The sequence below is a fragment of the Trachurus trachurus genome, assembly GCF_905171665.1.
Source record: "Trachurus trachurus genome assembly, chromosome: 23".
NCBI lineage: Eukaryota > Metazoa > Chordata > Actinopteri > Carangiformes > Carangidae > Trachurus > Trachurus trachurus.
This window is the reverse complement of record NC_139912.1, coordinates 10,777,256-10,803,866: the sequence shown is the minus strand read 5'-3', so window position 1 is coordinate 10,803,866 and position 26,611 is coordinate 10,777,256. Positions and strand designations below refer to the sequence as shown.

The following is a 26,611-nucleotide window of genomic DNA, read 5'->3' as shown; positions in this document are numbered from 1 at the left end:
TGTTCGCTCGTCTTTAAAGCTGCTTATTTTGTTGTGACAGCTGCAATGCGCCATCACCTACTTCGACTTGTGAGCCATTTCTCAAGGCTCCCTCTCCTCTTTTATGTTGTTTCATAACTCAGACCCATCCGGCCATTTCTTTTAATAATAGATAGTAGCAAACGCAGTGTTGCAGTGCGCTCATAAGCAAAGATCTGTCCCCTACAGAGCAACTTTAAGGGACAGTGATAAAGTGTGTTTTCACTTGGGCCGCAGCACAGATAAGTTGCTCACTTGGCCCAAAGTCGTGTAGTTTTGGGGAATTATCAAAGGTTTAATGCCGGGGATAATGAATGGGCTCATTAAGAGCCACATAGGGGTCATCTATCCAAAGTATTTAACTGCTCTCATAATTATGTCAAATGTTGATCTCACGCCAACGAAACACAGTGAAGGAAAAGGCAACACCCCCCCCCACCCCCCCGACTCCTTCCCTTTTCTGTGGAAGCGTAAAAGTAATTGGTAGCTGCAGGAAAAGGAGGTTAAAAGGCTGATTTTGAAGTAGGAGGCAATAGAAGTTATCTTCCAACATCACAGTGGAATTCTGTTCATTTGGCACTTAAAGTCAGCGGTGCGATACACTCCAGCGAGACGTTTCCTCTTGACAGCTTTGAAAGTGGGGCAGAAATTGTCTTTGAATTTTTTTTATTTTTTTTTACTATGGAATTAAAGTGACGGGGACTTTCCTTTGAATCTGGCCGCTGTTCTCGCAGCTCAAGAGGTGTTTAAAGCGCCGGTGTGATGTACTGGTCTAATACGACTCGCCTGGTAAATTATGCCCCACAGTGGCGCCACAAAACACACTCGCCTCATCTTTTTCTATCTGGAAGGTCATCCTGTGAGAAATAGGCGCCAGAACATCTCTAATCCATCCTGGTATAAAACCCTGCCAAGGTGTTTTACAAATTAGAGCGCCGATGCATAAACCAAAAAAAAAACCACTTTGAAGATTGTGGCATGCATCAGTGTTGACTCCATTTGCTTTTTCAATGTGAGGTTCCCCTTTGAGGTTTCTGCTGTGATGTGTAAATCTCAGTGACAATCAAAATAAAAAAGATTTCAGAAAAGTGTCAAGAGCGACAACCAGAATAAACGAACGGGCTCGGCTGTCAGTCAAAGTTGTCTAATTGTTTTCCCCGTTGCCTGCAGATCTTGAAGCTTTGTCCAAAGAAGAAGAGTTCTGCAGCCTACACGTTCTGCAAAGCCATGGGCCTGCTTGGCATGCAGTTCCACCTGTTTGAAAATGAATGTAAGTGGCCACGTCTTAACTTTTTTTCCAGCATATTTTGAAATAGCATTTCGACGCAACGTCCTCTGTGTCCTCCCTACAGACTACCCTCACGGCATCACCATCCTCTCGCCTTTCGGCTCAGACAAGAAGCAGGTACTTAACTTCTGCGCCCAAAGTGCCGAGGAGCTGCTCAAGTTTGTAGAAGACCTGAAGGAATCGATCGCAGAGGTGTCGGAGATGGAGCAGATACGTATTGAATGTAAGTTTCAGCAGTGTACTGTGTTTTTTATTCCCATGAGGTGAGACGATGAAGAACTCTGTCTATCTAGTACTTTCCTTGTGCTGCTGTGTTCGTAAACAAAGCAATTTTCATAATCAAGAGGGCAGTGAGTGAGCAAATGCTACAATTATGGGCTCTCAGCTCTGAGTATATGTGACCCAAATACAAGTAAAAAAAAAAAATCGGCTAATAAATCTTCATGTTTTTGTAATTTTTAGGGTTTGATGTTATTAACTCAATTATGTCAAGCCTCTTTGGTTTCTATTTGAGTCTTGTAGATGTGTTGCCAAGTGAGATGTTTACATGCACTCCTCCTGTGTCAGTGCACCCTGTGACAAAAGAAGGGACAACATCCTATTGCATTTAGGACCAAATCGATAATCTCATATCTCAGAAAGTGCGAGGCTACACGGGACTCCTGGATACTCTGTGTGGGAATCAATAGGCCTCTCAGATGGTACACGAGTCAGGAGTCGCCCCTTGTTTTGTATCATTTGCTAACTTTTAGGCAGCATCCCCCCTTTCGTGTCAGTGCAGAGCGGCTTTTGCATTTCGCTGTGGTGCACTGCAGCTCAAACACACTGCAGGAGGGCAGGGGATTGGAGGTGAAAAGAGGCCAGTTTTCGGGCCGGGCAATCAGAGTTTTTTTTGTTGGTGTGTGCATATGAAATTCTCCAGACAATACGACATGCGCATACTTAGACACACATGGAAAAACCTGAGCATCCAGAGGCTCTGGCTCCTGCCAGTGGGCATCAAAGAGAGCAACCCTGCTGGGATTTGACGCAACTGCACTACCCTTGACAGAGAGAGAGCGAGCCAGCAGCCCGGGGAGGGCAGCCAACAACATATGGAGACAGGCAGGAGTTGACAGAAGGAAGTTATTTCTCTCTCTCTCTGTCTCTATCTCAAGTGGAGCAATCCGAGAGTGCAACTGTGCACAAAAAACACACACAGCCTGGTGCACATGTATAAATAAAACTGCATGATGGGACATAATATATAAGTTAACAGACAGACCAACGCTAAACAAAAGCAGGTCATGCTCTTTCTCAAGATGTAATATAGGAACTGAATTTGGAGAGGAAAGATGTATGGCTCTTTTATTGTTTGTTATTGTAGTAAACCTGCCGGTGGCAATCTCACTTACGTTTGGGCTTCCCCTCTTAAGAGGCTGGAAAGAGAAATTACAGTTTCTGTGTTTTTTTTGTTTTTTTTCCTCTGGCTGTTCATATCGAGGAAACACCATAATGGAATTGATCGTTTTAATTCAGCCCCAAACTCATTCAGCAGAAAAACCTCTCAGCTTTCTGCTTCCTCCTCAGTGGTCGTCTATGTATTTGTGATAAAGCTTTAGACGTTAACAGTGTGTTCTGCAGAGCCTTAGTCATTTTGATCAATTCCCATATTTAAACTAAATTATCAAAAAAAAATGTATTCATCATATCACAGTTTGTCTAGCTAACTGAAAATCTCTGTCGTCAAGGTTATACTAGTGATTGGTTGGAAATCAATACCAGTTACCACAGTTTTTCTTTTTAATTAACACTGAACCACATAACCAGTAAAAAAAAAAAAAGAAATTGGAAAATTATTTGGAAAACACAGACCTAATATATATCTATATATAGTTTTATGTGAGGTTTTATCCAGGAGATTAACATTTTAGTTTAGTTTGTGTCTCACCTGGCAGGTCTGAGGTTCAATGTCAAAATTAGACGGCTGCGTATTCTAATTTTGTCATTTCTAATCACGATGACTGAAACAACATTTAGTCATCAGGACTGGAAATGACATGCAATTACCATCAAGTGTGGAGTTTAATTAGGGAGATGGAAAGTCATGTTTTCAGCTTAGAGAAGAGAGTGGGAGGGGAAGATGCCAAGTGCTTGTGTATGTACATATGTATGTGTGCGTGTGTGTGTGTGTGTGCGCATGCTTTTGAAGGAAAGAATTATGCTGGTTAATTTTGTCTCGTAGCGTCTCCATCTATCTGTCTACGTCTTGCTCTCTGTCACGGTGATTATGATGCATCATCTCTGTCTTCTCTTCTCTGCAGGGGAACTGGAAAAGCAGCAGGGAGCCAAGACGCACTCAGTAAAGAACAATGGCACACAGCTAGAGCTGCGTGGCAAACAGGCCTCCCCATCAGGTGTGTGTGTCTGTGTGTGTGCGTGCGTGCGCGTATGTGTGTGCACTGTTGCTTTTTAATTTTAAAACCCTCTGCAGAGACCTTGTCCCCGGCTGCATTAATGTGCCCGCTGTTGAAAACAAAGTTTGCCTCGCTGCTGGTTCTATGAATCGATCAATAGGAAGGAGACGGCATGTTATATTTTTTAAAAAGGGAGCTACCTCTACCGCATTTCTCTCCAACATTAAAATAGAAAAGAAAATTGGATCGCTGAGGATCTGAATCCACTTGCGCAAAGTGCCTTATTTTTATTTTACATAAACATGGCACTTAAGTCTTAACTTCTCCTCTAGCTGAGAGAGTTACTAATGGATGTTGCACAGAATCTCTTAAAGGAAAAATGGTAAGAAAGATCTCACAATGGTTTCCATGGTAATGTGTGCTGTTACCTCATCCAACTGGTGTTTTGACAAGAAATCTTTTGTATAACAATGCAGCTGACTTTAAGTGATTCCTGAAGTTTAAGACTAAGACAAGGAAAAAGGGCAGAAGGTGTTTTGTGCAAGTAGCCCCTGTGCTATAATTGTGAATTGTGAATTTACTGTTTGCTGTTCAGCTGTCATTGGCTCAGCAGACAAAGCTAACTCTGTGAGTTAGCTGGAAATGATCTTTGGCTGACTTGAACCATGTGAAAAAGAGAATCTTAAAGGGATAGTTCAGCATTTTGGCAAATTCGACTATTGCCATGATCCCTATAGTCATAGAGGTAGGTTCATTACCTTTAATTATTGGTGCATGTTGTATTGCGATCAGAGGTGAACGGTACATGTCCCCTGTCCCTCAAAACTCATGAAATACACAGTCCAACAACTCTAAAACACTCTCATGGAGAAGTTGTGACTTGCACATTTGCCAAGCTATGAAATAATAATGTAACATTACGAGACAGAGTTGTTTTGGAAGCAAATGCGTAGCCGGAACTACATTCTTGACAGACACGACTGCTGGGCAGAGTGATTTCAGAAGCGCAAGGAGTTCAGAGTATTTGCTTTACGTGTCATAATGTTCCATAATTATACATGATTATTTCATAGCATGGCAAAAGTGCAGGTTTCAACTTCTCCACGAGAGCGTTTTGGAGTTGTTGGATTGTGTATTTAAAGGGATAGTTCAACATTTTGGCAAATTGGCCCATTGCCATAATCGCTATAGTCATAGCAGTAGGTTCGTTACCTTTATTTGTCGGTGTAAGCTATTTTTAGAACGGAGGAGCGGAGCGGCAGGCTGTTCAGAGCTACACTATGGAGGCTAATGGAATTTCTTGGTTTCCCTCATCAAACTCATCAAATACAAAATCCCAAAACTCCAAAACGCTTTCGTGGACAAGTTGTGACCTGCACAATCACCACGCTATGAGATAATAATGGAACGTTACGAAACGGAGCCGTTTTCGAGGTAAATACAGAGTCTGCTTGCTGAAAAACTGTCCCTGAACGCAACGCGCATCAGCGGTTTTGCATGAATTTACCTCTAAAACAACTCTGTCTCGTAACGTTCTATTATTATCTCATAGCGTGGTGAATGTGCAGCTCACAACTTGTCCACGAAAGCGTTTTGGAGTTTTGGGATTTTGTATTTGATGAGTTTGATGAGGGAAACCAAGAAATTCCATTAGCCTCCATAGTGTAGCTCTGAACAGCCTGCCGCTCCGCTCCTCCGTTCTAAAAATAGCTTACACCGACAAATAAAGGTAACGAACCTACTGCTATGACTATAGGGATTATGGCAATGGGCTAATTTGCCAAAATGTTGAACTATCCCTTTAATGAGTTCAGTGAGGGACAGGGGACCTGTACTGTTCACCTCCATTGTCTTCGCTGAGCAGCTCGCATCTCTGCCCCGTGGATGTCAAAACAACATGCACCGATAATTAAAGGTAATGAACCTACTCCTATGACTATAGGGATTATGGCAATAGGCCATGTGGATCTATCCCTAAATATATATAGGATGGCTATGATAGTTTAGATTGTACAAAAAGATTGAGGCTAAAGAGCTAAAAGTTAGTGTCCCCCAGCTGATTAAATATATATTTTATTTATAAAAAGGAGGAAATGAATGTTTAACAGAGATGTTTTGCTGCCTCTTTTTGTCCCCTTTTCCTTTGTTCTTAATGTCTTCAGGAAACCCGGAGGTAGATGACAGAAGTGGACACAATGCAGTAGAGGTAAGTGCTTAGCGATAGGGCCATGTCCCAAACAGCAGGTAAGTCAGAGCAGTGAGAGTCAGTGCAGTGTGTCCTTATCAAGGCAGGATGAGATAGGAATCCCCAGGACTAGCGTAATAACTGTATATTTAGCACTAGAGGCGTCAAGCAGGAGTGGGTGAAGAGCGCGTGAGAGAATGAGTGCTGCTGGGTGAAATGCTGTGGGCATGTGGCGTAACCCGGCCAAACTAAATAGTAGATCAAATGACTCAAAAATAAAACATGGTGGTTTGGGGAAATTAATAAAATCGTAATCAGAACAGGTTCTCCACATTGGAAATGCATCAGGCTCAGAGGCTTAAATATTATCAGTGAACCATAAAAGGAACAGGTTGTCATTAGTTTCACAGGCTCTGGCAAACATTGTGACTCCTTCAGGGCCTCTCGAGAAAAAAGAGAAAGCAGCCATTACTAAAAGTAGATGAGTGGAATACATATACTGTGTGTGTGTGTGCACAGACATCCAGCAGTGAGAGACCTTAATTAACACAGTAACATGCAGGCGGATAAATTTAACACTCATTTGACCCGGAGTCGTCACCTCCCCACCCTTTGCCAGTCCTCTGGGAGGGAGGGAGAGAGGGAGGGGAGGGGGGAGGGGGGAACATTTCGTGCAAGCAAGAGTGCAAGCTGAACTACAGTACCCATGGGGCTTTGCAGTTGCCAGTCCAGAGGCGCCAAACAACCTTTCCCAGTCCTCTCCGTGGCAGCGTGGAGTTGAGGGTTGGAGTGAAAAGCCAAATACACGGGGTCAATTTGACATTCAGTGGCTTTTTTTAATACCACACAGCTCACTGGTGATCCGTAAGGCTGTAAATACAATCTCCACTCAGGAGCTGGTTAGAGCAGAAGTAATTACATACACTTCAAACTGAAAGGTTTCACAGCCATTTTATCTTTACAGCCATAAATGCCTGTAGAATGACGATAATTACAGCAGCGCAAACATGCCAAGAGACATGTAAAGACATAAAAAATAAAAAGGATCTTTATTGTGCAGTGGAATATCTCCCTGTTTTATGCATAGAGGAGCTCCCCCTCTTTAAGTGCTTTTGGTGCTGATAATACGGAGTCATCATCAACTTTGATTTGAAAGCGCTTCATAGCCTGTTATATTGTACAATAAGGTCTGAGGTTTTATGAATCTCAGGGTGAACTACTTAATGTGAAAGCCACTAACCACAAAATAAAAATGTTACATCTTCGCCCGCAGTTTATGTTCAATCAATTCCAAATTGAGAGATTTTTATCTGTCGTTTATGTGGAGCTGACTCCAGGGCTTTCCCTCATCACTATTTTTTTTTTTTCACCCATGTTTCCACCTCAGGTCAGTCTTCATGGTTGTCTGAGTTACCTTCACCAGTCATCCTCTCCTCTGCCATGCAGCCCAGAGTAAATGTCAGTGGCTGGTGGGGAGCCATTAGCTGTCGAAACCCATTTATCTTAGAAATCAGCAGGGTCACGCAGAGGAATCCTGCTCATGCTAGAGGCATGACTATTGGCGTGTATGAATCCCAACGCAAATTGTTAATTGTAGAAGATTTGATAAGCAAAGGTGATGAGATGCTAATGTTAGATTCATGCTCAATAAAACGCTAAATTAAAGAATGGGTGCTTATAAAGAGCTCTGAGAAAATGATAAGACAGTCAAAAGCTTTTTTTTCTTTTTCTTGTTTTTCTTAGTCATGATTTATTTAAGGTTTTGACCCTGAAGTGATGAGATACTGAAATGCTCCTAGGGGGCAGGGCTTAATTTTTCCAATCATCATACACGGTGTGACCTATTCATCAATATCTGCCGTCTTATCCCATCACTAGAACTGCAATGTGGTGAAACACAAAACACAAAACTTGGCAGCATAACTGGAAATAACACACAAAACTTTGCTAAGAAAATTGGCCGTAACTCAAGTTGTCTCAGAAAAAAGCCTGATTATACTCAGTGGCACGGAACATGCACCTCAATACTTAAGTCAATAATAATAAGTCAAACAAGCCACACGACCTGGATCAATTGTAGATGAAACAGGGTAAAAAGGGCTTAGCATCATAATGGGTCTTTCATGACATTACACGTTTTCTCTTTTCCTCATCACCTCCAGTCAAAGTATTTAATTCTGCCAATCCTTTTCGGAGGAAAATATTAATAAACAGCACTGAAGTATTTCTTTTTCTTCCTAGCACAACAAGGTTAGACCCTGTAAATTGTGGCTTGCAGCCATATTTTTAATTGAGATTCATTTAGCTTTTTGTGATTCATGTGAGTCGCCTTTGATTATCAGTGTGAGCTCACAGCAATTAAGATTTATTAGCAGCAATGATTTGGAAGCTTTGTTTGCCCTGGGTTTTGTCTCCCAGGGTGCATTGAGTCTGCACCTAAAAACAACTGCAGCACTTCAAAACACAAAGCATTTTACTGCAAAAATACATGTTTTGCATGCAAATAAACAAAGTTCTGATCATGCTCAGTGGCGATACCTTTTTCCTATAATCAAGTATCTCAACAAAAGTTGAGTTAGTGTGTGTGTAAGTTGGAGAACCTCTGGAAAGCCTTATAAGTAGTCATATGTCATTTGATTAGCATACAGCCTAGCATTCACTGACAATCTGTGAAAAAGGTATCCCAGAAATAGCACAAAGGGATGAAATAGCCTGTTGGTGTCTGATGAATTTTCAGAGTAAAAAAAACAACAAAGTGCAGCTAAGCTAAAACTGCTTTTACTATGAGGACACTTCAAAACCAGCAATGACAATCTTCCGGTCATCTGTGGGACAAAGTTAGTTTCTACTCAGAAATCAGACTTTTAAAAGGCACCAGAAAGTCAGAGATATCCTTTAGTCTCTATCTGACGTGCTTCATAACTCACTTAGTACTTTCCTAAGTATTTGCACTAAGTTGTCAAAGAGAAAAAGTGGTTGGCGATTGAATAGGAGCAAATGTCCTTTAACAGAGAACAGGAGAACGCTGCTCTAAGCCCTTTAGTACCTCGGATACTTCACATTAAATGTCTATTACTCTACAGAAGAATTGGCGTTTAATGCTGCTATTCATGCTGTCACCAGTTTGAGGACTTGCTTTACAGCAGATCACAGGTCAATTTATCAGCAGTCTGAGGAACGACCTTGACTGTTTGAATGTACAGTATAGCGTTAGCAAAATAGCCTACGTCGTTTTTTTCTGTGACTATCTTGAATAGTAGCTAATTAGTCCGCCTAGTGAAAGAAAATGTATTATAGGCCTATTAGAGATTAAGATATATTCTTCACCCAACATAACTGTCAAATAACTAGAAGATTCAGTTTATTAATAAGCTATTTTTAATTTTTAGACATGGCAGCTGTGTGAATGCTAATGAAAAACATAGCCTGAATTCACAAAGTTCCGGGAAAGAGGCACAATGTGTTAAAATGCCCTTTAAAAAAATATTTTAAATGCATTAATCTTCAATTTAAGGATATTTAGTCATATAATGTAATCTTAATTTAATCTCATACTAAATTTAATGCTAACCATAGCTAGCCATTAAAGTTAAAATGTAGAAATGCCAAGTTAACATGCTGTGGTTGTGTTTTTCCATCACATTTTTTTTCTTTTTACATTACTTATATCTACTAGTACATACTCATGCATTTCACATTGTGCTCATTCCATGAATTTTGATGATCCTCCCTGTATTGTGCTGGCATATATGCATTCTGAGCCATAAAGTGAGGTAAGGTAGAAGAGGCTTCACAAAAATATTGAAAGGAAAGATACAATAAAGGAGCGCAGACAGACAGCAGGGGAAAACCCGTTGAACAGAAAAATAAGAGAGATGAAACAATGTGACATCTGGAGGTTTGCATTCTGATGAGTGTTGCCTGTGGACGTCTGTGGTTTGCCAGTCTGCTCACCTCCACTCCTCCTCCTCTTCTTCCACTTCTCCCTCTTCTTCTTCGTTATGACCTTCGTCTTATGTTCTGGTTTACCCCCCCCACCCCCACCCCCCTCGACTCCCCAAGCCTCCTCGTGTCTGCTGTTACCATAGCGCCACACAGTGGTTTGGAAGGGAGACACAGGGGCCCTCAGTGTCCCCTTTGGAACCACCAGGCCCCTCTCTGTATTAGCGTCGCACCAAATCTCTTATCCCCCATTCCCCACCACTGACTGTCCCCCTCCTATAACCTCCCTGATCTAACACTGGTGTTCCCAGCATCCAGTCTACACTGTTCCCACTTCCTACGGGGGTGGAGGGAGGGAGGGAGGGAGGGGAGTGAACGGTATAGTCACGATGGTTTTACACCTCCACCAACCCCCAGCACCTATGCCCCCACGCATGCCCTGTGTGTGTGTGTGTGCTGTGCGTTCACCACCCCCCCAAAAAAAAGAAGAAAAAAAGAAAAGAAAAAGAGGGCTTGACGGATTGTAGAGGAGGAACCAGTTTTATAACATTTGATGCTGTTCTCTTGGCTGTTTTCTAAACTAGGTGTCAATTCACAACAGGCTTCAGACGTACCAGCTCAGCAGCATGGCTCGGAGTCCCGAGAGCGTGGCCCTTCTTAACCACCGGGGGGAGCTGCTTTTCCAGCAGGGGCCCCAGGGGCTAATCCAGGGGCCGGCGCCTCCACCTCAGCACCCGCAGCTGCAGTCAGCGGCGAGCACCCCCGCCCACCACCTCCACCTCCAGCAGCACCACCAGCCCGCCGTCAGCATGGCCGATCTGCGGCCCGAGACACTCATCCAGTGTCAACAGATCGTCAAGGTCATCATGCTCGACAACAGCGGCCACGGACGCATGGAGGCCTTCCTCAGCCAAACGCCCACACACCACCACTACCAGCACCACCACCACCACCACCACCACAGCCACCACCAGCTCAGTCAGTCGGCCATGTCCACCCCGGTCCGCTCGCCGGACAGCTCCCACGGCAGCGACGGCCACCAGCCCCCGCTGCCTCCCCCACCTCCACCTTATAACCATCCACATCAGTATATACCCCCAGACCCCCGCCTCAGTCTACACCGGACCCCAAGTGGCTCTAGGAGCATGGTGTAAATAGATCAATTAGTATTATTTCCCCTAAAACACAAACACCCCACATAGAACCCCACCACCCCCACCCCCTCCTCTTCTACCTATTTAACAGTACATAATGTACATATATACATACTGAAGAAAGAGCTATAATGAAAAAATGAAATCACACTTATATGCATATATTTAAAGAAAAAAATAAACGAAACGAAAAATCAAGGTTTTAAAAGAAATGAGGAGAAATGAAGTGCATATATAAAGTTTTACTTGATTCCACATGTATTTTGAAATATTATGTAGTTTTAACAAATTTCTATAACTTTTTGTCAGTTTTAACTCTTGCTAGAGAAAAGCTCACACATGTTCGGTTTCTGGTTGGAGTCCTTGTAGTTCCAGTGTTCACCACCACCAAAAACAACAGAAATATGTGAATCCCTCAAACTCTATATATTTTTCTTTCTTCTTCTTCTTACTTTTTTTTTTTTTTTTTTTTTTTTTGTTGTTAAATTGCTCCAGTATTGGATGGACACGCTCCAAGGAACCTTCGGCTTCTGTTTCGCTTTTATCATCCCAAAGCTCATGCCTACTGTGCTGTATGTGCGTGTGCGTGCATAGCTGACACTTAAACTGAAAAAAAACATGTGCCAAAATACACACGCCTCCACTAAACACTGACTTCTTTGCACTTGACTAAACGCTAGGGCTAGAAGAGAGAGAGAGAGAGAAAAAAAATCAAATATAAAACAAACAAAACTCCTCCTTTGCTTTGAGAAAACAGTCATTTCACGCTTTTCCCTCAAGGAACACAAAAAATGAATAACAAAACTGATATTTCGTTTAAAAAAAAAATGTCTCCCCATTTGCACTGTTGCTGATTTATTTATGTGATGGAGAGCCGTCTCTCTTCTTCTCTACTCCCCTGGATAAAGAAGAAAAAAAAAAAACCAACAACAACCCGACAACACCACCACCCTCCTCCGATAAGCTGTGTTTGTCATCTGCCCCCTCTGTTGTGTTGTGGCTCTCTATCATCAGAAAACACTCACTCAGTTGTCGCTCTCCATAGATCACTCTACAGCGAAAGGATGACAGGAAACAAAAGGCGACCAATCACACGGATTGTTGTTGCCAGACCAAAAACATCGACGCCGGGACTGTTTCTGTTTGTCGTTGTTGTTTGTCTTTAACTCCTCATATTTAATATTGTTAACACTTCCCAGGAATTCTTACCTCATTAATCTGTCGATGGAGGGAAAGTTTTCCATGTTTTGAAATTTAGTTTGAGCTGCTGAAACTCTGCTGTCTGGACTTTTCTAAAAAAACACAAAAAAAAACCAATAACAAAAAACACACCACAACTCAACGTTTAGATGTAAATCTATGTACAACACACTGTGTGGTCTTCTGTTGTTTATGAAATGCTTCTTCGCTTTTTTCAGGAATTCACCATGAAGATCCTCCTCCTCCTCCGCTACCAACGTTAAATGTCAACATCTGTGTTTATATTTTAGTTTGTGTGAAGCATACGTGTCTGTGTGTGTGTGTGCGTTTTCTCCCCCCTCCATCAGTGGATAAATGCAGGACTGCGTCCACCCATGACATAATCCAAGACACTGTCTCTGTTGTGTCGCTACAAGTCCCAGGTTTTGTTCCCGCTCCTCGCCTCTCTTCTAACCTTTCGATCTGACATTTTCCAAAAAAAGATGAGGCACACACAGCTTACATTGCAAATGCTGGCATAAATGGTATTGTTTGTGCTGTTGGCTAGCCTGCTTTAAATAAGAATGGGGCAAAAAAAAAAAAAATCATTATCTGATCTTTCTCTTTCACCCGAGCCTAGATTGTAAATATCACATTGAAGCAGTGTGTGTAGGGAAGGGGGGGGGCAAGCGAGCAACCTTTTACCCCCTTTAAAATGCTATTGCCCCGTCATGCGTCCTTCATTCTGTAATAGGTCAGTGGCTGCCTCAGCCTGAATGCGTCCATCTTTTAAACATAAGCCCCAACAGGTACTGTGGAATGGATTTTCGGTTAACTCTGCTCCCATCTGACCCCCATCTGTCTGATTTGTTGATTTATAATCACAGAGCCGCTGTGGGGAGGTCTCTCTATCTCATCCCTCCGTCCTTTTCCACTCACAATTTCACCCAGTGGAAAGACAGAGGGGGGAAAAAAAATCAGTCTGTTGTTCTGGCTGGCAGAGATCATGAGTGTGTGTCTGTGTGTGTGTGTGTGTGTGTGTGTGTGTGTGTGTGTGTGTGTGTGTGTGTGTGTGTGTGTGTGTGTGTGTGTGTGTGTGTGTGTGTGTGTGTGTGTGTGTGTGTGTGTGTGTGTGTGTGTGTGTGAGTGAGAGACCTCCTCACAGTAGCATCCTAAACAGATCCGACTTTTCTTCCTCTTCATCCCAGCTTTTCTTACACAAGAAGAAATTCAAAATGAATGAAAAATAACATTTTGATTATTGTCATACTTTCACTGGCTGTGAATGGACTTTTGAAGGTTAACATAATCAATTTTAACACACAACATCATCATAACAGTTAATGATGATTGTATGATTGCTCGATTTATTTCTTTTAATCAACTTTCAGATATAAAGTTATTCTATTTTTTTTTGTTTTGTTCATGCATGACATCAGTTCGGAGGCCAATTGAACTCTGGTTCCCCAAAAAGTCTTGAATTTGTTTGTGCATGACTGATTTTTGCTGCGAGCACATTAGTCAGAGATGAAGATGATGAAGTTATTCGAAAAATTATTAGTAATGATAAATAACAAATATATTAATTTCTTATGATCGCAAACACCCCCCTTCAGGAACAGGAAGTGGATACGTTGCTGTGCCTCACTGTGGCGAGTTCGGCCATTTTTGTCCCCCCTGTCTTTCATTGCCCTTCGTATGAATGCACAGTTTTTCCTAACTTGACAATGTGTTTTCGGTAGGTTTCAGACGTGCTTGTGTGCGCAATAAACAAAAACGTACGAGGCACACTGAAAGTCACAGGTTTAATGCTTGAGAGGAAACCCTAATGTAGCATTTCTGGAGTTCAGCGTATGAGATGGAAGCGCAGTAGTGGCTAACTTTCATAAAGAAACTGACAAAAAGGGCTCTGCCATACCAGTGCACTGCTTCATGAATGACATGTGGATCTTGTCTGGCTCTTCAACACTGTGTTTGCTCATACTAGTTTAAAAATGTATTTAAAAAAAGAAAAGAAAAGACAGAACATGGACATATTTAGGGATGGACAAGTGGAAACTGAGTGTTATACCAGATGTGATCCATCGCTTCCCTCAGTTGACTTTGAATCCCTCTCTACCTGTCTTTGCAGTATATCAACATGCTATTAAAGATGATTTAAGTCTATTCACCACAATGATTTGCTTTGATTCTTGGATTTGATCGGTTCTGTGAGGCCTCAGAGCAGCCATCACTTCATATTACTTCAAGTTGAGTCAAAATTATGTTTTTTTTTTTAAATTGCACGTTAGGTAATGCTGGTTATTTTTGCATCACAACAGAAATCCTGAATAAGAACACAAGTTCTAATTTTGTACCCCAAAGTTTCATCAAAACTGCGCCTGGTTGTAATTTCTCGTCCAATTGCTGTATGTGGAATGTGTCGCTAAATCATTATCATAAATCGTTATCACCAACTTTCTATCAACTATCACCAATTCCTCACAGCTCTACTGACTACAAATTGTTTCAGTTTTGTGGTTTAGAAATGTACTATTTTGGTTCATCACACACATCATTTTGGCAAAAGCACCTGTTTTCATTACAAATATATTAGTGTTTTGTTTCTGCTGCCACCCAGTGTTGAATTTAATGTAATTAGCATGACCTCTCTGATGCTACACTGCTTCATGATGCAAGAGGCTGATGTGTAATTGATTAACCAGATAATTATTGATGTATATTTGTTTTTATTGACATGAGAAAATCGTACACACGTCATTTTACATAGTTCCCAAACTGACAAAGCTTACAGACTTTTTGCGCTTTCTCATCATCCACTGTATGAAAAACACTCATTTAATTTAACTTAAAAAAACAAACACATGACATATTAAATATAGTGACACAATTACGTATATTTACAGTTTTCTAATGGTTTAATCAAACAAACCACCAAGAAGGCTGTTACTTGAGATAATACATATCAAAGCTGTGTTAATGGAGTAACAGTCTATGTTAAATAGCCTGTATAGCTTTAATTCACATTCATATCAGCTACAAATGTTTTCTTTTTGCTTTTGTTTTTGTAGGTGTGGATCAGCAAAGACAATAGATACTGTATATAGCAGACTTTTAACAGTGGTGAATGTGATATTTACCTGACTCAATCCGTGATGCATCACAATTTCATACTTAAAATCAAGTTTTACCAAAATGTCATGACATGACATTGTCTGTACAACCACATTCATTATATTTGTGCTAAACTTGTGAAAAAGGACGGATTTTGTTGAGTTGTAGAGAAAATGTACAAGTAGGGGGAAGATTTACATTCATAATGGTACAGTACAGTATATTTCATACATTATGTGGTACAGGTATGTACATTGGTTCATAACTGATCTACAAAATACAATTAGTGGTTAGAGATTTGACTACAAAACATGTATTTTATCTTTGAAATTTATTAAAAAGTGCCTCCTCATCTTTATTATTATTTAAGCTGGAGGACAACATCACAGTAAAACACTGTACAAGGCTCCCATCTGTTCAGTTGTCAAATTTCGATGTCATCCAGAGTAAATCCTGGCAGACAGAGGAAATGGCAGTCAGATTATTTCGACCTGAACAATCCTGGCTAGACCGGAGCTTCGCCCACGCTCCCTGTGTGTGTAAATTCTTCATGCCCCGATGGCTTTTCAACCTCCCGGGCTGTTGTCATCTTCCGCCAACGCTGGTCAAGTGAGGAGAGTTACATCAGTGTCAGGTTCAGGTTACATAGCCTACTTTACATTTCTTAACTGGACAGAGTAGATATCTGTGGTGTAGACACCTTTTTTTTAACCTAGAGAGACTGCATGTTGAAAGCAGGGAGGGTGGTACAGTACCTGTTTGAAGCTGCCCTTGGTGGTGCAGAACATGAAGATGACATAGCCGGGGATCAGCACCATAGAGGACAAAGCCATGACCCAACCAATCGCTTGGCCCCACATTGGGTAAACATACTTCCCCAAGGTCAGAGGGGTCATCTCGATGGCACTGAAGGTAAACACCCCCTGTGGTATAAAAGTATATATATTAGTAGTCTATTAAATCTCTGACAATCAGATGTAGAAAAACTTTGTCTATCACATTGTGATAGAAAATTGTCTTCAGTTTAGGGCTCAAAACATAAAAACACTACAAAACACACAAATGCCACATTTGAACCCATGATGCTTAAAGTCACATAAACGTGTTAAAATGCTAATATTTGCTAAATTAAAAGTACAGCTGAGGATGAAAGTAATTTGTTCTTGAACCGTATTGAAAAAATCAATATTTTGAATTGTTCCAAATGTCATCCCAAGTCTATTTAACAGATCTCAAGGCTTTTAACTTAAAAAAGCAAATGTTAACCTCAGGGTGGTGTTAATGGAAAAAGTCAGGGGGTCTCCGGAGTTGCTGGGATTCATCCTCTGGGAACCATGAATGTCTAATAGTGGTTGAGATGTTTTAATCTGGATTTAACTGACTGACTAAAAACATTCACTTCTAAACACATTTTTTAAACCAGGTGCTGGAGGACATCACAGCTCAAACTCTACTTTATTATATTGACAGAATACTCTTAATTTTCCATTTACATTAACATTAAACTTCCTTTGTCACCGCAGTAGTATGGACGTACCTAATGCCAGGATTTCCCCTGAGGCTTGACAGACCATGAGATGAAGTACAAACCACCACAATTCACAATATCATCCATCCTCTACCTATTGGCACCTGCTGTAGCCTGATGGAAGCCTCATAGATCTCCACGAGGGAGGAAAAACACTGATCAAACTGATAATCATTCCCCGCCTACCAGGCAGATCAACGGTGTGAAAAACATCCAGCAGAGCTTCCACCAGACACATGGCCGATAGCCGATCATCTCTTCAATGTTCTTATAAAACCTTTCAGCTCCTGTTGCATAAAGAGAGGAAGGCAGACAAAGAGGCCGAGATAAGAACTGAGAAAAGAAAAGGCATACAGGGTGAAAGAAAGGAAGAGGAAACGTGATTGGACGGGGGGTGTTATGACAAAAAGTGGAGTATAGATAGATGTAATTTCCTGTTGGACAGATACATGCATGATTCATTTGGTGACTTGGCCCTTTTTTTCCATTTCAGCTTTTGTTTCACTTGGTATCAATCTGCACCGTTTGGTTTCATTCAACCAGTGGAGACAGGCGGTTAAAAAAAAAAAAAACCTACCATAAAACCAAGCTATGGAGACAGTTTCGAAGAAGACGAGAAAGAGGAGACACATCCCACTGGCGGAGTAGTAATCAAAGAGCTTGAACACGTACAGACCACCCTGGGAGACACACACACACACACACCAAATTTAGAGGCTGAATATTAATATTCCTCCCTTTTATCGAATAAAATATGGATGATGAATGTACACCACCGCTTGTTATGAGATCGTTTTGTCATTATGTATAATGCAGGACAGGGTTCTTCTCCTTAGTGTTAGAAAAATGTTCATGTGTTGCATTTAAAGACACATTTTTCCAGCAGTCTGTATTAGCTCACAGAGCACATCGGGTAAACAGTCAAAACAGATTCCCTATTATGATAATCAACTGGATCAAAGGGTATTTATCTAATCTACCAGAGTGTGGGCAGCACCTGTGTGATGTTGGAGAAGCCGATGATGAAGGAGATGAAGCAGACGATGAGGATGAAGACTTTCTTCCTCTTCCTCAGCACCATGGGATATTCATCCATCAGAGCTGTGATGAAGCCTTCGACTGTGCAAAACTAAAGCGTGACATTGTTCAGAGCCACGTGTCAGAGAGAGAGAGCTCATACTTGGGGGTGAGTAATTAATCATTTATCATTAACAATAGGTGAGGAAGTGAAATCTAATTACATTACCATCTGCTCAGCAACAGGTCATACTGTACCTGTGCTTGTTCATACCTGACTGTCCAGGCCCAGCATCATGAGCATGGAGAAGAAGAGGATGGCCCATAGAGAGGACATGGGCAGCTGAGTGACGGCCTGAGGGTAGGCCAGAAAAGCCAGACCTGGTCCTAAAGATTTTTTTTTTTTTTAAAAGGGCACGCATACACATGTTTTAAAAACACTACATGGAGTACAAACATATTTACTTTTTGCTTTTCCATTTTGGTTTTGTGTTGCATCGAATTTGTGAGCCTCCAACATTTGAAAACATTTCCATTACTGCCAGATAACTTCATTAAAATGTGAAACAAATGACTGAGAGCAGGTCATTTCATCTGAGGGGATTTGTTCCATGTAAAAGTCAAATATGAAACCTGTCTTTACTCTCTTGTCTTTACAAAAACAGGACACTAGTGATTCCTCAAGAGAATATGATGAATACACTTTGTCCATTTGAGTATAGTACAATTTCTGTTGATCAATTTGCATCTGATTTCAGAGATAATATATCTAAACTACTGTACCTGACGCTGCTAATTCCTGCACAGGTTTCTTGGTGATGTGGGACATAAAGCCCACGATGGAAAAGATGACGAAGCCAGCAAACATGCTCGTGCAGGAGTTGATACAGCAAACTATAATGGAGTCCCTGAAGAGAGATGGACAGTGATGAATATAGGAGAAGGAGGATGAATGGAGGTTTGTGTTATTTTGTGTGTCCCTACTTGTAGACGTCGTTGTTGAAAGAGTTGTAGCTTCCCAGTGCGATGAGCGAGCCCAGGCCCAGACCATAGGAAAAGAAGATTTGAGTTGCTGCATCCAGCCACACCTGTCGGGACCACACACACACACAGACACAGACACACACAGACACACACTCATATCTTTGTTTGTCTGTTCGCCAATGCCTGAACATGGTAGCGTGATTGCATGTGTCTACCTCAGATCGGACGAGTTTATTAAAGTCTGGAGTGATGTAGAAGCGAATCCCATCAATAGCTCCGGGCAGAGTGACCCCTCGAAAGAACAGGATGAACAGCATGAAGTATGGGTAGGTGGCGGAGAAATACACCACCTGACAGACACACAGAGAGAGAGAGAGAGAGAGAGAGAGAGGATAAACTTTGTTAATAGGATTTTAGATTTCTGGTTGTTTGGCCTGCACAGAATTAAAAACAGGTTTTTTTGTTGGCACTGTGTTGGAATTTCGCAAATCACAACTACAAACAACTCAAAGAAATCAAAGAGATGCAGAACACCTTGTTGTCTCAGTATATGGAAAGTAAGCTGCTTCAATATTTCCTTGGCTTCTCTCTGCCTCGAGATCTTACCAGAGCCATTACAATGAGGACAGCAGTTCTGTAGCATAATGATTATACTTAATTGGTAATGTCTCTCAAGGCCAGGGCCTCGGGGGAATTCATTTCTCTCACCACTCTCAGATACTACACATTAAATTCCAATTATCCCTGACAGTGAATGTGTAAATGTGTTTCTGCTCATACATCCTGATTTCAAACTCCCAGGAAGCAGACTGCATTTATTTTTTTTGGCTCTTTCTTTTCTATCATCTCTGAATCATAAAATAATACCTTTGAAACTTTTTCTATTTCGCCACCTTAGTGAAACGTGGGAAGTGAAATGGGGTGTAAGCAGCAAAATGACAGCCGATATAAACAGTCTGAGAAATAAATAAAAACTGAAAACACGTCTCTATCAAATCAACCAGAAAAAAACAATAAATAAATAAATAAACTAGAGAACAGTTCGTCTCCAATTTTATTTCAGGTTATTGTTTGGAGCCAATTAATACATTTTCTGCACTGTGTTGATGTGAACTGATAATGTGACTCGCTTTAGTCGACAGCCAATTAAGAAAAGGGGAAAGAGTAACAAACTATTTGTTGGTACAACTTTGTTATTAGTAAATACCAATTAAAAATCAGTTGCTTGTTAATAAAACAAATATATTTTATATTTTAATATGTTATGCTGTGATATGAAATGATGCAGTGTGAGTGAGCCTGATAAGCCATCATTTTTGAATGGTTGAGCACAAGCTGAGTTACAATTGAAGACTCCTGACTCATATCAATTCACTTTCCAGCCATTCTTCCATTTTCTACCATTTATCTGGAGCCAGGTCACAGAGGCAGCAGGCTGAGCAACATCCGTCTCCCCAGCAACACATTTCACTTCCTCCCTAGGGAATTGTCAGCGTTCCCAGGGCAGATAAGTCTCTCCAGCGTGTTCTGGCTTCCAGATGCTGAACCACCTCAAATAGCTCCTTTCCATGTGACAAGACAGTCGTCTACACAACGAATGCTCTGAATAGGGCAGACTCAGGTTTCATATTCCCAGCCTTCCCTGGGATACATGAGAAATTATTCCAGAGGTGAGAGTTGAGGACCGAACTCAGCCTGGCATTCCCAGGCCATATGCTACGCTTGGATTCATCAAGTCTGTTTGGCAGACCTACGGTGATCCATTTCACCAGCAGGTGGTGCTCAGTTGGTAGCTCTGCTCCCAGACATATGGCCTTAATCTGATGATACGACTACAAAGTCAGCCACAGATCCCAGACCTGCAGTCTTCAGAGTCTTCAGAGGTTCAGATGAGGCAGGCCACCAATTTCTATCAACCCCAGAAAGGGACCACACTGTTATTTTTTTTGGACTGACCCCCATCCAGGAGGGAGTAATGATTTCCCCATTTTGGGCAAGGTCACACTTTCCCAAAACCAGCTGTTGTATGACTTGTATGAATTACTCTGCCTGGGTTTGGGTTAGGGAAAGTCTGCTCCACCCTACAGGAGCAATTTGCCTTGTGTGAATGTCCCAGAGTTACTGCCCCAAACAACACAGCTCCCCAGGACAAACAAGCCCCTCCTCCATGTTAAAATGATGATTCTTGGAGGATTCACTTCACTTTATGATCAATAATTGAGTTAGTGATTGCAAACACACTCTTGATTGTGTTTCTGGGCTATTTCTACGCAATCAATCATTATTTTATTAGCTATTTCTTGACATTATCATGTAATTAGCAGCCTGTAAATTAAAGGGTTACTGAGATTTCTTGAGAAAACAGGTCCAGTTGAAGGTCATTATTCATGTCAAGTTTTGGTCTGACCCATTGGACTAAAGGGTCAGTGATAAACCCCTGCTAGTACTTGTAATGGAAAAACACTTGATGCTTAATCTGAATACTGATATTGGCAGGTTCACCATGACAACGAAGAATATTGTGTTTTCCCTCGTCTCTTTAATCAGTCAGCCAACAACATCAGTTGTCTCCTGAGCTGCTTTGTGTCCAGTAATATTTGCATGACTAAAACTTTAATATCTAAGAGGAAGCCAGAGAGGCTGAGATAAAGCAGACAGTGTGATGTAGCAGAAGCACAGGGAGAAAGACTTTAGCGGTAAACAAGACCGAGAAAAACTTGAGGACTGTGTCTGACCTTCCCCGTCCACTCGACTCCTTTCCAGATGGAGAAGTAGACAAGGACCCACGCCAGAGCCAGAGTGCCCACTAAGGGCCAGCGCAGCTCTCCTGGCTCCTCCAGACCGCTGGACATCTGGTGCATGTTACGCCTGCAAAAACATATACACAATGGATGCAGATAAATAGATAGTTTCTAAAAAAAAAAAAAAAACTTCAACATGTACTTCCACATTGTTACGCAGAGTATAGATTGCCTTGACTTACTCCCAGAACTCAGTGACAGCGCTGGTCAAGTTGGTTGTGTCTGTCAGGCTGTAGTTGCAAAAACATTTCTCAGTGTTCCAGGGGTTATCACAGCTTTGCCACGGCAGCTCCTGCACACACAGATGTAATATGCATTAACCAAACAAGCTGCAGTAGAAAACACAGAATTAAATGTTCCTCAATCTCAGATTTGTTTTTTTCTTTTGCAGAAAAATCTGAGATTCATCAGTTGTACTGTTTTCCTTAAAAAGACAAACTAAGAGGAAAAGAATGTGTGCTTCTTTCACACACAACAAAACGCCCCCCCAAAACTTGTGTCTCCTTGACTCTCCACAGTCGACTGTTTTTTGTAACTCAAGAGCATCAAAGAGCACAAAGACCCTTCAGAATAAAGGACACAGACAGAGAAACAGCCCATCCAACAGTGAGAATGACATTTAATGAATCCACTATGTTTTTGGCCTTCAGATAAAAACATCAAGCTACAATGAAAACTAGATTTTTTTCCCCCAAAGTCTTTTGATGCCTGCTGCTCAAGCATCAATTTCCCCACCACAAGAGCCCCTTGCACAATGACTGCAAAGTCTTTAAATTTCTGTCACCAGGCTTCTTTGAGCCGACTGGTCACGCAGAGTACAACAAAAGCAGCGTGAGAGAAGCTGAGACAGAGAAAGACAAGGACTGTGGATCTGGATTCGGTGTTTTCCCTTTTGTTACTTGTGTGTATAATCACCACTGTAATGGGTTATGTGAAGGTCATGTGAAGGTTTTTTTGTCTTTTTGTAACCCATCTAAAGCAGGAGGTGGTGCTACAGTATCTTATTACAAACATTCCTGTAGAGTGTTTTGTTTTATTCATGTGTCCACCCAGTAATATGCACCAGCACTGTAGCCACAATTTAAAGAATAATGTAATGAGCTAAATTTACACCGACACCAACAGCCATCCCAGTTGCTGAGAAAAAAACTGTGTGAAGAGATGGATTTCCTGGTTTCTGCCAGCAAATACAAATTAAAATAAGTGTAAGCAGGACTATGATTAGTACCAGATTTCATATTTCTTTTGGAAACTAGGATTAAGGTTTGGGTTAAAAACCTAAAAAAAAAAAAAAAAAGTGTTAGTAATGGCAAGACTGTTTCTCTTTACAGCCAGGAATAAATTTGACTTTGATTTGTTTATTTATATGAGAGTGAAAGCTGCCAAATTTTAGAATAATTAAGACCCTTAATACTAGAAAAAGGGGTCATGACCTTGGTGTCCTTAGTGTTAGCTGCAGTCTGTAGTTGGTAATCAAAATGGAAAAAAAAGTCGGCAATGCATACAGATTAAAAAATATACCAAGATGTCTGAACCCCTTCATGTAGATTATGATTATTTAATATGTTACGTACTGAACGAAAGGAGTTGAACAAGTAGTAGAGCGCCCAGGCGATGATGATGATGTAGTAGATGTTGAGCCAGAAGGACAGCACCACTGCAGCCAGACCAACACCTGAAGACAACATGTATGCAGGGGTCAGAGTGCAAAGGAGCTATTAGACGACACAGAACTAACATTATGCTCATTATAATCTTCATAATCGTTATCATTGCTATCTTGCAATTTCTAATGTTTACTTGCCCTTGGTTTTGAGTATCAGTTGGAACAGAGGCACAGTCACTATCACAGTTACCATCACAGTTGCTGTCTGTGCCAGCATGAGATACAATCTGCAATCTGCTTTGAGCTCAGAGGCAGTGGGATAATTGCTGCCATCAAGCACCAGAACAGGAAAATATTCTTAAATGGAAGAAAGTTTTTGATTTTTACATGTCTTTGTAGCCATTTTGTGAGTCTTTGCAGTCGTTTTTCGTTTTGAGTCTTTAAAGTCTTGATGTGTTTTTTTGTTTTGTTTTTTTGCAGTTTTTGTCTCCTTTTGGCCATTTTGTGTTCCAATGTGAGCCTTCAAATACCTTCAAAGGTAATATCAGGGTAGATTCTGAATTAAATGTGCCAGTCTGACAGGAGGTTCAGCCACTAAAGGAAATGACAACATCCAGTCCTCCAATCATACTTACAATAAGTCAAATGAAGCCTTTTCATGACTCACAATGCTTAGAAACAGTTATGTCACTCAACTTATATACACTCTTGTCCATAAAGTTGAATTTTTCTTTTTTCAGACACGTTCCTGTTGTGGTTTAACTTTCACAGTGATATGTTTGGAAGAGACTGATCAATAAAGTTCTTAAAAGATATATGAAGAATAAACAAACTGCATTGTCACAATCAATTAATGAGAACAGGTTTTTAAAAAAAAGTATTTTATTCCAATTTTATGGGCAACAGTGAATATGTAAACATAAATCAGATTATAACATATCCAGTTAATCAGTATCTTACCTTTCATCATGGGCAGGAGTCTCCACACTCCCAGCCCTCCCACCGAGGTGAACTGTCCCAGAGACGTCTCCAAGAGGAAGAGAGGTATCCCAGCAAACACCAGAGTCAAAAAGTACGGGATGAGGAAGGCCCCTGATGCACCACCACAAAGCAGAAAAAAACAAAGTTGTTAGGAGGATGGAGATGTGCATGTCAGGGACTAATTAGATAGAGGATTTTTTTTCATACCTGTTGAAAATCTAACTCGTATTAACGTGTCAGTGTGGTAGTCATACTGATTTAACTGGAACCGACAGCTCATTTCACTCTGCACTAAGAGGATTTTTCTCTTTACCATCATTTTTTATTTTACCAAGTTTTCTCAAACCTACAGTAATACACCATTTGAACAAAAAGTCAAATTTTCTTTGTTATATACTGAAAAAGAAACAAAATATCATCCCTTTATAGTTAATTAAACCATGATTTCTGCCTGAAGATTGGCATGCTGGAGTGTTGTTAAATACCTTATTCCTGCCTTATTCCTAGATATTGTATTATATAAGGGCAATTTTAGTCATGATATATATTATTTGATACTTTATTGTTATAGTCTCTGCAGGAAATGCAGAGATACACCAAACACATCATTATTAAAGCAGATATCCATAAAACAGTTTCCTAGTTGTGACCTATTGTGCAATGTTGCCATTATGATGTACTGTTTGCAGACCTGAACATGTAATATTCCAGTATAACCAAGTCAAAATGTTGTGTTAACTAAGATCTTATGCCCTTCACTTACCCCCTCCATTCTTGCCGCACAGATAAGGAAACCTCCAGACGTTTCCTAAACCGATGGCGTATCCCACACATGACAGCAGGAAATCAAACTTGCCCTTCCAGCTTCCCCTGTCGGGTGGCTCCTCTTTTTCCTTCTGTTTGTCTGCAGGGGGCGCCACACCATCCTGTTCCTCAAAGGGAATGGCTTGTTTGACCTCTGACGGAGAATTTAAGGCCACTGTACTCTGCCCAGTCTTCCCCATAGTGGGAACGCTACAGACCAGCGGGGTCAGAAAATCACTCACAGCCTGTGATAGTTCAACTCTCTGCTGCTGAGTCTCTTATCCCGGGTTTAGTCGTTGGCCGGACAGATTCAGGGTGAAGAATGTGCAGGAAAACTATAGAGGAGGATAGAGCACAGATGTTTCAGCTGTTATCTTGCTTAAAAAGGAATGTTTTTATTGAATGTTTGACAGTATTGTGTAACTGAATGTTATTTAAACTACAATTTACTGTTAGTAAGATATTTAATAGCCTTTTACAGAATGACTCCCTAGAAGTAATGTTAACAACTGCCCCATAAATCCGTGAGAAAATAAAACAATCAAGATTTCTACGCATGTAAACATGAACTATAGGCAGAGAGGGATAATGCAGGGGCATCAAATAGGAAACACTTCCTGTTTTAAAAACCTGATAACATGATACAAAGGTCGTGTCTATTACCTTATTAAAGCCAACGTCAACTTTTATTTATGAAAAACAGACATCCAAAATATTCAGGATACAGTGACATGATGAGACAAGAGAACAGCAGCAAATCCTCTCATTTAACAAGCTAGAGCCAGAGAGGATGTGTGCTTATTAAGTCAATTAAATCATTCATCAGTCATCCGTTGAGTTGCTATTTATTTCTCTCTTGATTAACCTAATTGATTAAGTTTTTCTTGGACTAATTGATTTTTTGTGTCTTTAAATGCCATTGGTGAAATTACTCCTTTGATGTGCAGGTTATTTCTATGTGCCACAGCTTGAAGAAGTTAGATTAAAATAAAGCAGGCGAGCATAATTGCATACAGTGATGGGTTTTGTTTGATTTAAGGTGGTCTGTGTGGATACGCCAGCTTTAAGCCACAAAAATAGCCCAGAATGTGTAGCACCACCTCTCGCCACCTGCCTGCCCCTGATGTGAGCGGGCAGGTGGTGCAATCCAGGTCATCCTGCAAACGGTGGCATCCTAATCATTACTGACACACCTCCTGCTGCACCTTGCTCTCCAGTCCACCACAGTCAAGTTCACAGTGAGTCACCAAAATACCACAAGAAACAGGAGGAACTAAACAACACTGATGAACATACTGCTTAAAGCAGAAGTAAGTGATCCGGTCGTTTTGGCTAACTTCTTGTCAGCCGATGGAGTTAGCAGTCCCCGCCCTCGTCCCTACGGCACCACATTCAGGCGCATCCCTTGGCTGCACACACAGAGAGGACCGCCCCTTTATGCCGTTCTCTCTCCTCATTGGATAAAGGTTGTAGGACACAAGGAAAGTTTTCTCCTCGGCTTACAGCAGAGCAGAGTGACTGACAGACCCGTGTTTCAGACCAAACACTCTATATAAGTGATTGCCGTTGGAAGATATAACTATTTAAGACTTATATTAACACAAATATTCCGCT

At 41.1% G+C, this 26,611-nt stretch overlaps 2 protein-coding genes across 2 annotated transcripts in view; one reads left to right on the top strand and one right to left on the bottom strand.

The window, feature by feature from the left end:
- The window catches only part of iqsec3a (IQ motif and Sec7 domain ArfGEF 3a), a gene marked incomplete at both ends in the record, with an annotated part of 136,957 nt that extends 125,974 nt beyond the window's left edge, over positions 1-10,983 (top strand). Inside the window, 5 exons of the mRNA XM_083999707.1 lie at positions 1,189-1,288; positions 1,371-1,529; positions 3,610-3,702; positions 5,865-5,908; positions 10,414-10,983. Coding sequence (XP_083855833.1) covers positions 1,189-1,288; positions 1,371-1,529; positions 3,610-3,702; positions 5,865-5,908; positions 10,414-10,983 — 966 coding nt within the window. The remainder of the gene's footprint in view (positions 1-1,188; positions 1,289-1,370; positions 1,530-3,609; positions 3,703-5,864; positions 5,909-10,413) is intronic.
- A 4,798-nt stretch (positions 10,984-15,781) lies between these two features.
- LOC311006904 (sodium- and chloride-dependent GABA transporter 1-like) lies at positions 15,782-25,197 on the bottom strand (the record flags this gene model as incomplete). The annotated part of the gene is made up of 14 exons (XM_083999927.1): positions 15,782-15,877; positions 16,032-16,199; positions 16,991-17,091; positions 17,382-17,484; positions 17,802-17,933; positions 18,096-18,208; positions 18,605-18,729; positions 18,806-18,909; positions 19,021-19,155; positions 21,541-21,673; positions 21,789-21,898; positions 23,181-23,281; positions 24,173-24,304; positions 24,957-25,197. 14 exons carry the CDS (start codon positions 25,195-25,197, stop codon positions 15,782-15,784), a joined length of 1,794 nt encoding a protein of 597 aa, XP_083856053.1.
- Between the last annotated feature and the right edge of the window lie 1,414 nt (positions 25,198-26,611).